General features: G+C 29.3%; 1 protein-coding gene across 3 annotated transcripts in view; it reads right to left on the bottom strand.

The window, feature by feature from the left end:
* Nucleotides 1-15,717, bottom strand: part of LOC143222206 (small subunit processome component 20 homolog) — a 187,109-nt gene that overhangs the window by 85,850 nt on the left and 85,542 nt on the right. For all 3 annotated transcript variants that reach the window (XR_013012094.1, XM_076448333.1, XM_076448334.1), the window contains 6 exons: nucleotides 13,068-13,153; nucleotides 8,974-9,099; nucleotides 8,008-8,165; nucleotides 7,648-7,726; nucleotides 6,239-6,434; nucleotides 1,745-1,822 (listed from right to left, as the gene is read on the bottom strand). Coding sequence is in view for 2 of the 3 variants with exons in the window: in XM_076448333.1 (XP_076304448.1) it covers nucleotides 1,745-1,822; nucleotides 6,239-6,434; nucleotides 7,648-7,726; nucleotides 8,008-8,165; nucleotides 8,974-9,099; nucleotides 13,068-13,153 (723 nt within the window). In the remaining variant the exon portion in view is untranslated. The remainder of the gene's footprint in view (nucleotides 1-1,744; nucleotides 1,823-6,238; nucleotides 6,435-7,647; nucleotides 7,727-8,007; nucleotides 8,166-8,973; nucleotides 9,100-13,067; nucleotides 13,154-15,717) is intronic.

The following is a 15,717-nucleotide window of genomic DNA, read 5'->3' on the forward strand; positions in this document are numbered from 1 at the left end:
ATTCATTTAGAAGGTTCTAGGATCTATGCAACTAAAATATAAAAAACTATAAACTGAAGAAAAGTATTTTTTATAGTTAAAATGACTATCACCTTGCACTTGAATGATTAAGAGTTTGAGTGTAAATACTTACAATATTTAAACTATTTTTATTAGAATCACTTAATTAAAATAATGTCATTCTTTGTGCCTAAAAAACATATAATCTCTAACAAAATCTTACCAGTTTTTGCAAGGATATATTAATAAATCTCAGAATTACAGTATGTATTGTTGTACAAGTGAAATTCATATGGTGCCCCATGTGAACTGCAGGGACTCTGTTGTGAAAGGGTTTCTATATGCTTATTTTAATTTTCATATTAATCTACAGATCCATTCCTGAATGCCCCACAAAACTCTACTGATATCCCCTACCATATAAGGTTTAAGTTTAAATTCAGATTATTGCTAACCATTCATTTTAGGAACTTTTTTGCAATTCTTTAAAACATTTGTTTTTAACTTGAAATCTATGAAAGGTCAAGAGCCTAAATATAATTTTCAAATAATTTTGTAAGAAGAGTTGAGAATTCAAAATCAAATAAACAGAGAAAGATACATACAATTAAAAATTAATATGTAAATTATAAATTCATTTATAAAACCAAAATTTATCAAGCCTAAAATCAACCTGGAAGCTTTTATGTTTTCAAACATGTATACCTTTATGTTTTAAAAATTTTCTAAGAGATTTATTGATATGTAGTAATATTTTACTGAAACAGTAATAACTGTGGCCACACTGTATTTGTATCACAATGATAAAAATACCTTGTAATATCATCACTTTAATTTAATTAAAACTGTATGGGTAGTTCTTCCCACCATCTTACAATCATAGTCTGTGTGCAACAATAATAAAAATTCTATGTGAAATCATGACTTTAACTCCATTAAAACTATAACTTCCTCTCACCTTACATTAGACACCATAGGATATTTTAAAAACAAAATCACCAAGTTATGAAAAGAAAAACAAAAAACTGAGGCTACTAGCTTGAATTTAGTATGTATGAAGATCATGTTTATCAAAAAAGTGCTGAGCTTACTGATACTTGAATTGTACAGGTTTAGTCTGGTCAGTTATGCTGCACTGTTAGTACAAAACATAAATTACAACAATGCTTAAGTGAACATTATCAAAATTCTTTCTGCAACAACTCTAACATACACATGGACATGTGAAGTTCTATAACAGTTTAATTTCATCTATTGACTTTTTAATTATCTTTTCAATTTGTAGTGGGCAAAGTAAAGGATAAAGAAAACTATTTTCTTAATTCATAAAAAAACCTTTCCTTAACAAAAAGGAAAATATAAAGGAACTTCTCGTGCTCTAGGGCCTTACCATAAACTTTTCTTGGACAAAGAACCACTTTATTATATTATGTTTAGCAGTTCTGACAAATTACTATGACAGTAAATGTGTGCACAATTTTCAAAGCACAATGATATATATATATAACAAAACAGTAGAGGTAAGGCTTATGCTCTCAGATGACTGATGCAACCAGCTGCTTCTGTGATACATAGGTGAACTTAAGTTTTGTTATAAAATTAACTGGATCTACCAGCATGTATTATGATGAACTGTAAAAATGACTATAAAAAATATTTTCTATACATATTCAGAACAAAGGAATTTATGTTAAGGAATTAGGACAAAAAAAAATGGTAACTAATTGCACATAAAATAACTTACCACTGGCCAAATAACTGATTCAAATACAGCATCAATTTCTTCAGAGCTGAAGGGATATGTGTCATATGCTTTGAAAAACTAAAATTAAACAAAACACATAAGATACTTAAATTTAAGGTAGTTATTCTTTACAAGAACAATTTTGTTACATCCTATAGTAACACGTTACACATAAATATGTATATAACTAAACAAAAGTTTATTAAATCCAAGTAACTCTATAAAACTGTTCACATAAAGTAAACTTAAAACTTTAAAATTAGGATAATGATATTCTGTTATTTATAAACATAATCATGTATACTCTATTACATGTTTATTTAACTAAGCCATTTTTCCTACATCTGACATCAAAGCAACTTATCTAATTTAGTTACTTTTATTATCATTAAGATACAAATTCATTTTATGTCCAAAATAACTCTTGCATGTGGTTGGCTCAGACAAGTAGATGAAGGTTAAAAATTAATTTCCTTAATACTGAATCACTGTTTATAAAGTTCATGATTTGGAAATAATGAGAAATCCTGTATTAAATTCAATGTTACAACTGATAAACAGAATTAAATAAAAATAAATATTGATCTATGCAACAAATATTTTCCTAGAAAAGCATTCTTATTATTCTAATCAATGAAACAAATGGTTGTATAAAAGAACATCCTAAATTTTTTAAATGAATTTCTTTTTATCAAACAGTAATTTATGTACTTTCAGCACAACTGAAAAATAAACATATGTACTCATAATTGCATTTTAATTTATCAAAATGTATTTAGAAGTTATAATATTATAAACTGTGGTTTAAATACTGAACACACACAAAGTTTGGCAAAAAAAAAAAGTAAAATGAAGTCAATTTCACTGAAACTCTTGTATGTTAATTTTACAATAAAAAATGTATATATGAACAGATGAAAAAAAAAGTATCATTTTACTGGCTGTGAAATACAATTAGCAAATTTCTAACAGGTGATTTTAAATAACAAAATTCTAAATATCAGGAAATCTGATAATCAGAAGAACGAAACCACAAAGAACAAATATGCATAAATAAATTACATAAAGCATGTTCAAGAAATGTAGGATGAAAACATAGATATTACTGCAAGAATAAAATACTGTTTAAGAGACAGTAAAATAACACTAAGAAAACAAAAATACAGTAGTACCACACAATATTTAATCATTTGGAAAAAATATCACAAACCTAAAACCAACTCCGAAAGCAGAAAAAATAAAACATGACGTGGAAAAATTAAAAATAGGCTAAATGAAATAAAGGAATAGCTAAAGTATTTGCAAATAACAATATAAATGGTTCTTTATGTAGTTATTATGGTTCACTAAATGTTTAAAGTGTTATTGACTGCTGGAAGTGTTATATCTAATAAACCATGTTCAGAGATATTAGAAAAATTATTCTGCAATGCACCTTCAATGTGTTATGAGCAAAAAACTGGCATGTAAAAGAAACTGGGAAGACAAGAATACAGTCATATATACAAAAGTTGAAACAAGGTTCCTGAATGAGAAGATTAAAACATGATTTGAAAATAAACACAGGGTTAACCACATATAAAACAGTTCAAATAATAAATAAATAATAAGAAAAAACTTAAACTTTACATGAAAATATAATCTTTTTTTCACACTTTGAAAAAAAGCAATAACACAATAAAATAATTTTAATATAAAAGCCATGGTAAGCATAATACAGAAACTTAATGTTATTTTAATTTGGGAACATTCCAAAATACAGCACTGACATTCAGGACTAGCATACCCTCTTCTTAAAATCAGTGTTGGCTCAACATACTCACTGGTAGAAAGAAACATTGCAATTCAAAAAATGGAATGTAGCAGCTTCCAATATGGATGTGAAACTTCTGATAGGTGTCTTACAGTTTATTAAATATGGATGCATCAGTTATTTCTTTTAAAATAAAAATCACTCTAAAGACGCTTTGTTCTTGATAACAAATAACAATACTGTAAAGACACAATGTTCAAATGGCAACAAATTTATCAAGTAATATTTGAAGAAATCAATCTTTTTTCAAACTTAAGATGAAAATGAATTAAGCCTGATGAAGCAGATAAATGAAATATTATATTAATTTATTTTCTGTACAGAGCATTATCTATTTCATCTTTTAGTTTCAAATTTATTGTTACAGGGCTTTTTAAAGGCTCTTATTATTTGGAAATCTAGAAAAATTACTGCAATTATAAAACATTATTTCCTTTTAACATGTTATTATTGTGTCAGGTGTATTATATAATTAAAAAAAGTATTTAGTGTAGTAGTACCATTAGTATAAAAAGTAGGGTTAAATGTCTCATTAACAATCAATATAAAAATATACCCACGTAAGCATGATATTTTTTGTTTTTTAAGCTATTTTTATTTTTCATTATAAAACTAACTAAGAAGCTTACTTGGTTAGTAAAAGTAAAATAATGAAAATTAATAGCAATAGTTTCTTTATGAGGCAGACTTATGCATTAAATAATTCAATTAAATAATGTGAGCTGCACATTTGTGAGTGATTTACACTTGTGTGGAAGGATTATTAGTTATACATGGTTCACAGTGTAACAAAACAATAAAATAAGTACAAACAAATGTATACTTTTACAAGCTTTAACACTTTCTCTGCAAGAATCTGTGCACATCATGAGGTTTTAATAAGCTACTTTGAAATTTAATTAAACTACTTTCTATCACGGTATACAAATAAATTTAACATAAAAATATACCTAATAATCCAAGTTTTAATAGTAAATAAATTTTAAGTGGCTAATTTTATATGGCAATATAGTAAAAAAAACACACCTTAGGTTCACCTAGTATAAGAAATTTGACATTTTTTCTCTATGCATTCCTTTATTTTATTTATCACCCCATCAAGAAATGTACAGTTTAATGTAAACTGCTTTCTATAATATAGTCATCATTCAGGCAAAACATAATACTTGTAGCCATCAATCTTATTTGGTTACAGAGCCATTAATTTGAAAATCAGACACCTCTTGCCATGACCACCTGTCACATCCTCTCATTTTATTTCTAATTTTTCATGCAAATTATTTACTTATTATTGCAAAAATAACCAAAATTGATAACTTAAATTATATAAAATATTATAAATAATAATTTTTCAGAAGGTATGCCTCTTGAGTAGTCTGTGTATTACGTAACATGAACTACACATTAATGATGTGATTTACAGCTTATATGGTACAAATATTAGTTAGACACAGTTCAAATAGCATGAAAACAATAAAATTTAAGTATAAATATACTGTTATTAGTTTTAACCTACTTAGAATAAACAAAAAATGTAGTTTCATGATACAATATGAAGTCATTGTAGAAAGGAAGAAAAAGACAATTTAGATTTTAATTTTTTTTGGTGGTTACAAAGTTGGACAAATTGATTGACCTTGTATAGAGTTAGGGTGGAGAAAATAACATTCTAATTTCACATATTTATAAATAAATTGTCAGTACACATAATTGAAAATTCAGTTTTTTTTACCTACAAGAGACCCGTAATGTTTGCTTAACACTCCTACGAAAAGTGGGGCCTAATAGGCCCCAGAGCAACTTGAAAGGTTATTAATATTAGGCTAATAATTTTGTATTTAAATGAAATTGCCATTTAAATCCATTAATGAATGGATTAACGAGATTCCCACTGTCCCTATCTACTATCTAGCGAAACCACAGCCAGGGGAACGGGCTTGGAGAAATCAGGACTAGAAACGTCTTTTCGTAGGAGTGTTAAAGCTTATCAAATGTCATGAATGTGCATTACATATTTATGGTTTAAAGTCACTTACAGGGTGATTAAATATCATATAAAATACACAAATCCAATGTGAAAGAGTTACATTTGCAACAAAGACCTTGATATGTATTAGCAACAAGTTGTTCCTTTACAAATAACTATAAAATTTATAAATGTTCTATACAAATATTCTCCTGTGTTGCATTTGTGAGAGTATTTTCTTTCCAAATAACTATAAAATTTATAAATGTTCTATACAGATGTTTTCCTGTTTTGCATGGTTCTATCATACATAAGTGCTTTTTAAACAATACTAGATATTAATTGTTGTTTTTCTGGAACATTTTGAAAACTTTATTACAGTAATACTTTTCACATAAGTAACAATAAAAACTTTAAGTCACAACATACTTCATCTATGTCAATAAATCATTATTATTCTTAACCTTTTTTTAAAGGATTACTATTCCCTCTAAGGAGACGAAGGCCCTGAATTGTTTTTTTTTGTTTATAGAATTTCCACAAAATTAGATAATTACCTCTGTGATGAAGATCTTGAAAAACATTACAATAACATGAACTTATCTCACAATAGGATGTTTATAAGGTCAAAGAATTAAATTGCTGTTTAATCTAAATCACTTCAAACAAATCCAAAAGCATGAAAGTTAAAGAATTGAAAGGAAAAAAACAACACCTGAATAATTTTATTGAAAGCCATGGTTCTTAGATTCTTTAGCATGTTAATAAAATGAGGACAAATTTCTTCTCGACGTTCAAGAAGTGTTACTGCATAAGTGGCCACAGAAAGCAACACACGGAACAGTTGAGGTAAAAGGTTGACTGAAAGACAGCCAAAGTGTTTCAACATAGTTCCTAAAGTGTTCATTATGCTGTTGAAAAGACGAAATATAAATATTTTAGTGAAAATAGTTTGAAAGAAAAAGTCTGTCCATAATGTATTGAAAACACTCATAAAAAATGTTATTAATTTTATTTAAAACCAAGATCGCTAAACTAAAAATTTGAAAATGTTACTAAAAGTTTTATAACGTATTGTTTTTCATGAGTTTACAAAAAGCAAAACACTAAAATCTTGTAAATTTGCATTTATAAATAAGGTAGAAGGTTGGACAAATATCTACAACTGGGATGCAAATTATTGAATTTGTTTGTATTTTTTTCCCATTGAATATAATAATAATTTTGGTCATCACTGATCTACAATAAAATATTAACTATTCATTTAATTATTCATTCACAAAGATAAAATGAACAAATAATACAACCTAATCTTAAAAAAACATTTAAATGAAAGGCTTTGGAAAAATAATCAAATATAATTAAAATTTTTAAATAAATATAAATTAGTTGTTGCAAATTTTAAGTCTCTCAGTAACATAATGTTGACATTTGATACTCAAAGAATTACAAAACCGTGAAATTAACTTTAACCTCTCGAATAACTGAGTGTTTTATATCTTTAAAAAAATCTTCATTATTAGAACAAACTCTGTATTCTAGAAAAAACAGCCAAAATATACACTGGACATATTACTATTGAGGGTTTCTTGCACTTGGCACCAATGGAAATGTTGAGATAACTACATTAGTTCTCAACTTTAAATAATACGACAATGCAGAAATTATATTTGTATATTGTATTTATAACAAAGCAACTAAGATTATCTGCCACAGTCCCTAATTTGAACTAATGGAAGAGGGAAGGCAGCTAGTCAGCAGAAACCTACTGCCTACATTAAAGGCAGTAAGATGTAGGAAATATTATGTTGTATTGCACATTTCAACACGGCTCACCAACTCTGGATTTCAAGGCTCTACCAGAGGGTTAAATTTTGCCCACCACAGAGCATGAAAACAATGGGTATGCTCCATGAACTTTTCCAACTAACCCAAATGTCAGCACAGAATGTATTATGTAAAGTTTGACTTACAGTTTTGTTATTCTTATTCAAATTTATGTACATTTTATTAGAGTACAGACTATAAAATAGTCTATAAATTACTATAAAATAGAGGTGTACTGAGTTTTTGTGAGAAAGTTCTTTAAAAGCTCAAAATAAAATGAAATTATTTCCCACTTACCTAAGTTGTCTTCTTACTGGCACAACAGCTGACAAATCTAGTTCTCTTCTCATATTTTTCACAATTTCCAGTGGGTTTTCTAGAAATAAAAAAATCAAAAGTATAATCATAAAGGTATTTCCAATTCCAATAGTATTTGTGCTTTTGGAAAGATTTTTTAAGTAATTATATTTTAATTTACTATTTCCAGATTTAGCATTATGGAATACAAGAATAATTTATATAGTACACTGTGAGTAGGCTAACTACCATATAATTCTCTTTCATTCAAATAAGAAATTAATATTTCCAGATAACAACAACAAATGCTCAACATTTCATATACAGTTAGCTTAAAATAACACAATATTTTCTACTTACTATCAAACACATGCTTGAAAGGGGAAAAAGCCAACATCAGAAATATTTTTAGTTCTGATTCATTACAGCCTGCAAGAAAGCGGAGAATAATACCCCGACGGATTGATTTTCCACCTGTGTTTCCCCCAGTTTTGTAAAGCATTTTTCCATACAATATTCTAAAACAGAAGCAATTAGCATGAATCTGTAACATCTGGCCAGTAATCTTTATAGATGATATAGTATTTTACTTTAATATATAATTTTTAAAAAAATGTAATTGCATCATTACTAATTCTGGTACATTTCTGATTAACATTGTTTATACAAAATGGATTTAATATAAAAAATTGATTATATATCTAAAGTTATTTTAGCTATTGCATCAGCTTTTTTTTCAATATCTTTAGTAACAGATTATTTCTAGAAATAGGTAATTTGTTTTACTAAAAAAATGAATGTGAACAGCTTACAATTAAAATATAAACAGTAAATTTATCTTTATCTTTCATTCTTTTCAATGAAAATTAAACAACAAAGACATGAACAATCAACATGATACTAAAAAGATCAGACTATTAAAGCAGTTAAATCACAGTTGAGATTTATCACAGTTTAATCTATTATGTTAGAAAATATTCTAACAAATCATAAGCAATGAATAGCTCTTCAGATAAGCATTTTACATTTTTTTCTTTAATGAAAATAAATTAGACTCAAGATGACACTGTGCCAAAGACACCGAAAAGACTTCACCTGTGTATGTTTAGTTTTTGAGATGCTATTTATTAAAGGCAGACTATTAATTTTTGTTGTTATTATAACATGTTTTCAGTATATAGTATGAGTATATTTAATCCAATTACTAGCCATAAAATCAATTTTGAATAGACTAAAGAAACACCAAATTAATATGAAAAATAGTCATTCTAGTAATGTATAACAAAAGTTAAAAAAAAATCTCAAAGATTAAAACTGCCTAAACACCTCATTAATATAGGTAGTAGTTCATCTCGATGTTCTGCCTGGACACACCCATGTTCAGAATCTATGCTGAACAGTACAGCCTCTGTCTTGAATGTCTTTTCATCTAAAAGGCAGTAAAAGTTTTCTCTGAAACAAAAAGACATTTTGATTATTCCAAAAATGAATACTCACTGCCACATAATAGTTGTGGAACTCTTTGAAGCAAATGCAAATTACTAAATAGAATAGAATGTTTATGTGGTACTACAATGTCATGAATGTTCCACTTAACCTGGATTTTCAATACTGGTTTTTAAAATAACTATAAGTTCAGTATCAGATAATTGAAATAATAATGCTGTGTATATACTTCAATCTGTATTACAAATGGACTGTTAGTGACAACTGAAAATACTGGAAAAAAAAGAAAAAAATTGAACATAGTTGAATGTTTTGGAAAATAAAGCTGCTGAATATGTTAAACAAGTGCACTGTCACTAATCCAAGAAACACCTGCTACATCTTAGCAGTAAGAGACACATAAATAACTGTAGTTAAGGATGCACTATTTTACATCCTGTTCTGTTAACATGTAAAAGTCCTATACAATGCCCATAAGTTCATCAATCCTAAATACCTGAACTACAAAGTAAACATTTTCTTCTATCTTGATATTCTTTCTGCCCACTAAGTTTTGCTAACGTTTTCATGATCAGTGCACCAGTCCATTTACTCCATCAATTTTGCACCATTTTTCAACACGTATATATCACACGACTATTCTCCACCAATATATTGGTACAACTAGCTCTCTCTGCTGTTTATTTTCAATCCTCACTTTCAAGAACTTGCAGACCCTAAAAGAACACCACCAGCAGTAGAAAGGGTGGGATATGTGTGAAAGGAAGTAAGTACCTATCAGAAATGTATTACAGTGTATTGAAACGTTAGCTTCTGATAAAGTTTTACCTTCTACATGTATGGCTAGAATCCCATATCACAAAGGTGAAGGGGACAAATTAGGCACACAAAACTGAAAGCAAGTGGGAAACAACTGCTAAAAATGAATAGATGAGTTCCGAGATGTAAATGAAGCACACTTGTGGGCTGCCACACTACTTTTAGAACAGGTAGATTCTTATGTTCTTGAAGTAGGAAATGAATATCCAATATGAGTGGGAAAAAAGGATGTGTGCAAAATATAAACTGAATTAGTTATGTGCATACACAACCTACACTGGACAGAGGAAATTCCATAACTCATCTTTGATTCAGAAAAATATTGTAACATAAACATAGTGGCTAGGGCATATGGACCATGTAACATATACTCATCAATGCCAACTATAAATAAACAGCAGGTCATAAGTGAAACAACCAGAATTATGAAGTGGAAATTATTTTTAAGTCAAAACCAGACAAACTCCCAAAATCACTGTAGAAGCAAAAATTAAACACTGTATTATGGAGTTGCAGCATTGTGTCAACTCAACCTTAAGAACAGAGTAATATTTGTTACTAGTATTCCAAGGAGAAATCATAACACACTAAAAACAGGGTAGACATCCTGCACCCAGAATTATGAGGAGGACATGGATCATTTGCTCAACTGTAGGAACAGTATATGTGCATCTTGTTGCCAGTATTAAAAACAGCAAAAGAAATCCCCCAAATTCAGCCATAGAAGCAGGGGAAGAACCTACTGCAACTCAAATTACTGAGATGAGGAGGGTTGGATATACATGATTGTTTAGTGTAAAAATTATTTAGTTTATTTAGAGATCTAATATTTAATGATATTGATTTAGTGTTCATAACAACAATATTAAAAGTAATTATTATAAAAGCAATACATGTGACAAGCATGGTCACATAATTCAGTAACTCGTAAGCTGTTTTTGTATTGTTGATGTGAGCTTTCCAGAAACCTAAGTTTTTTTTACTCTTTTAGTATTATTACATTACAGCATCTAGTTTGTAAAAAAATTTTAGGCCTTAGTGGAAATATATATCAATATAGGCAACCAAGTGGAGTTCAGTCAAGAAAAACGTTAGTAAAAGAAAATGTAAAGTTAGCTGTTATGTGAATTATTAGCCTTAAATGGTGATTTCTATAGTATGTTTCACAGCTGTTGTGTAACAACAGATAGAAAATATAATTTTTCTGATCAAGTGAGTTCTAAAATAATTGAAACAGCTTGTGGACTTTTGACAAAAAAGAAGGAGAGACAAAGATATAAATGGAAGGAGGGAAGCCAGCTTTGACTTCTTACCAAATGTATAATAATGAAAATGCATGGTAAATTACATTTCTAAACTCACTCAGGAGGAAGCCTCCACATCCACCACCCTAGCAAGTGTGAAATGGTAAGGACTGGAAGAAAAAAAGGGGTGTGAGTACAGTGGGGAGTCTGGATAAACATCACACTGGAGAAAGTGCATTGGGTATCTACAATTCCCTGTTTTGAAAAGCAGATTGACCCCCATTTATTCAATCAAAGGGTCAGAACATATGGGCAGAAATCCTCTTCTGCTTTACTCAAGAAGGCCATAAGCAACAATCCAAAGCTGAGTGAATCTTACTGATATTTAGAAATGTATGTATATGTGTGTAAATATAATATATATATATATATATATATATATATAAAAGCACTGGTTTTGTGGAGCATTTTATCTTTACAGTGAGTGTTATAGTGCAATCAATACATAGTGTGGGTTTGGAGCAAAGTATACCTGAAAAGGCAATTCTCACCACAGAATAGGACCCCATTATCAGTGAAATAATTGCATAAATGAAAGGAAGTGATAAGTGTTACCCCAATAAAAGGTTAATGACAGCATAAATTTTAGGAAGAAAGGGTCAGTTGGGATATAAAATGACACAAGAGGAATGGAGGAGGATGTGGGTAACGTAAATGGCATGAAAATCTGATTGACATTTGCAGGCAAAGAGGAGAATGAAATGGTACATGAAACACACAAATAAAGGTTCAAAGGACAACACTGAAATTTAAATCAGGCAAATCAAATGAACGTAGAGGATGTGTGACTCAAAAGCAGCATAAAACAATAGAAATGAGAGAGGAAGACAAAATCCTTATAAAATTTGAAGAGAAGGAAAGTCTTTAACAAAGCTGACAAATAGCTAGACATGGTCGAAGTGGATATGCCATTGTCAAACATGGAAGATGAGGAACAGAAGAGTGGGAAAGACAGAAGCCACATTGATAAGACCAAAGACAGAAGGTAGACTATTACCTTTGGTAAATGGACATGGAAGAAGGTATGATAGACTGGAATAGGAAAGATGTAACATGTGGAGTGAGTCCCTTGGCTGAGACACTGAGACAATGGACATGACAAAAGCCATGTGCGAAAATGGAGTGTGGTGACATCTGGATGAACAATGTCCGACCAAGGTTGACAGAGTACAGCCCATGAAAGAGGTAAGGGTAGGCAAGGGGTTATACAAGTAAAGGTTAGATCAGAAAGAAACATGGTTGGGTGGGCTGGTAAGAGGCACAAGTAGGACTAGACACCACATGATTTGGATTATGGATAAAACTCTAGAGAGGAGTGGAAGAGAGGGATGATCATTCCAATATTTCTTGAGCTAACAGGTGTGAAATTGGAGAACAAAAGCCAGTCCTCCATATAATAGAAAACTGTTGAAAAAAAGTATGTAAGCAGAATCATAAATAGTAGCCACATGTGAAAAAACAAACATCTAAACAAAGCCGCAGAAATCAAGAAAGTGACGAGCGAGTAGAAACAGCAGAGGGAGACGGTTGTGACAATCAAGGTAGTAAAATACTATTGGTGGAGAGTACTCATATGATATTTACATGCTCAAAGATGGCAAGAAACTGATGGGATGTATAGACTGATGCATTGATCTTTTTTTCAGTAGTGGTAAGACTATATCAGAATTTGATTCTTGTTACATAAAACACCTGAATGATTAAAACTGTCTTTCAGTAAAAGGTCAAAATAAACATATTAAAGTGGTTCTTCCTACTGGTTAGAAACAAGTTAATTTTCATGGAATAGCTTATGATTATAAACTGTTATGTTTCTTTAATAAGAAAGGTAAATGTTATGAAAATACTCACTTGTATGGTATGAGATACTTGTGATTGTAAGTCATTACACAATCAAATGATAATTTCTGGACTTCTGCATCTCTGTGGCAAAGTAACTAAAAACAATCCAATATGTTATACAATAACCAGCTTTCAATAAAAATTGCAATTGATGGTTAAGTTTTAAAACTTGCAGGAGAAAAACACTTTCTGTTAATCTATTTTAGTGAGAACACAATTCTAAAATCAAAAACTAGATTTACTTCATTTACTTAAACAAGTATTGTTTTCTGTTGTCAAGAAGATATTCACAAATCACTTCTCAAGTTCAAATGCTTTTCTGAATTAAACACTGAAACAATACTACTATAGTAAATAAATCTAAATGTAATAATATGGTCAATGATGATATGCCAAGTATCATGCTTGTGTTTGGTATTATTGCAGCATCTTGGTCATTTAAAAATGTTACAAACACTTCTATGTATTAACTAAAAACACACACAAACTATTTTTAATATCTATAAAATAAAAACATTTCAAAATACATTAATAATACAGATGTAACCTACATGTATTAAAATTTATGGCATATCCTTCCCAATAAGACTACACTTAGTTTATACACTGACAAGTTTTAATACTGGAAAACATTATTGTGTTTAGTCTTTTTACAAAAGTGACAGAATTATTATTATTTACCCTCTTTTAATAATTGTTAACTGTAACAAAATACTATTTCAGAACATTACACTTTGCTATTAAAAGTGGTTAGAGTGTAATAATAAATGTGACACTGCAGGACTTCTAATCTTTTAAAAAAACAACTAAACTGTAATGAAATTGTGTTCACTCTCCTTTAAAAGTGACTGCACTGTAATAAACATAATAACAGTTAATATTATATTGTCCAATTTTAGAGGTTAAAGTACACAGAAAGTAAAGAGACAGCTCTAAAAATATAACTGAATCATTTCCATGACATAACATTCAAATAATCTCAACATAACTTGAGTTAAGTATAATGAAATGACTATGAAGTCTTGTTACATGCCATGTTGTTATGTGAGGTTATGCAACTGTGCATCTTGGAAATAGCCCTGAAATGTATTCTCCATTGCACTGTAAGAATGCCATGTCTAAAACACACTAATCCTTCCTGGTATTTTTTATGTACCATCAAGTGTCCAATGACTAAGTTTTCCCTTGCCCATTTCAAAAATCCAATTGTACAAAAGTCCATGAGACAAGCAAATGACCTTTGCTGTTGAGTTGACTTATTTGTAGGAAATTTCTGGTTTTCATGAAAACTGGAACTAAGATAACTTTCAGATCAACATGATAACTTGTTCATTCTTAACAAATGTTCTTGCCATGCCACCTAAAATACCTAGTATACTCAAACTATCTGTATATATACTGACTTACCTTATTTTGTAAGATTAAACTCTCTTGTGATGAAGCAGTTTAAAATTATGGAAGTAAGAAGTTTTGCAGTATAAATAGTGTGCAAAATATACGTTTTTCTTTTCCATAATGAATGTTCTTTTTATACAATAGAATGTGTATGTATATTTTTTTCCTTATATAATTTTAACCTGCTGTATTTTTCATTAAAATTCACCTAAAATGAGCTATTATAACACTCTTTTACATTATTAAAAACCTAAACAAAATTACAAAGTTAAACTGTGTGGATATGGTAATTTTCATTTTAATCTTTTCACATTTCTCATTAAGAGAAAAACATGTTGAAGTTTTAGTTTTCAGTGAACAGTATGTTTGATTATTTTATTGTAAATCTTATGAACTTATAAAACTGATAAAAATAATATATTCATGAAAAAGTTACTAGAATACTCAAAATTCAGACACTCTGAATCAGTTGAATGTTCAAAAATAATGTAAAACGTACTAATATCCACTTGCTACATTGTCCCTCTTGAACAAAGAAACTTGCAAAATTTAGTTAAATTTTAAAATAAAGCTTTAAACATATTAATCTTAGTATCTTGGAGACAGGGAACCAGTGTAGTGCATGAACCAAACAACATTTTACACCCTTTGTACTATGAAAACTAGATTTCCTGCAATCTATTCTTTAAAGTCAGTTTTGCTAATAGAATTATTAAAAATTTTACATTACAGGTTCTATTCTTTTCATCAGATATAAACTCTAACCCATATAAAACCCAGTGTGTATCACACCATCACATGCTTGATTTCTCAAAATAGAAATGACAAAAGCCAAAATTAATTTATTCAGATAGAATAGTTTGATTCTTGTCTTCCCACTTTGAATTTAGTGATGAAGGTGCAAAGGGGGCCCATGAAGAGATGTGGGGGTACTGTAAAACCTTATAAGTGTAGTGAGTGTTGGTAGAATAAGCCTAAATTAAAGACTATGTAGAATCACCTGACTTACAGCCAAGTACATAAGATTTATTATGAAGGTAAATATTGATTCAATTTTAAACTTAAATCATTTATAAATTATTTTTTTGTTATATCAGCAACATTTTTAATAAAAACAAACCTCTAATCAATGGAGACACTAAATTAACAAATCAACAAATATTTTTCCAGTTTTATTGTCTATATATTTTATATTATACAATTAGTACACAGACTAACAATTAGGTTAAACTTTTGTTGCTAAGTGGTATGACATAAAAGCAAT

This window comes from Tachypleus tridentatus, chromosome 8 (genome assembly GCF_004210375.1).
Source record: "Tachypleus tridentatus isolate NWPU-2018 chromosome 8, ASM421037v1, whole genome shotgun sequence".
NCBI classification, from domain to species: Eukaryota; Metazoa; Arthropoda; class Merostomata; order Xiphosura; family Limulidae; genus Tachypleus; species Tachypleus tridentatus.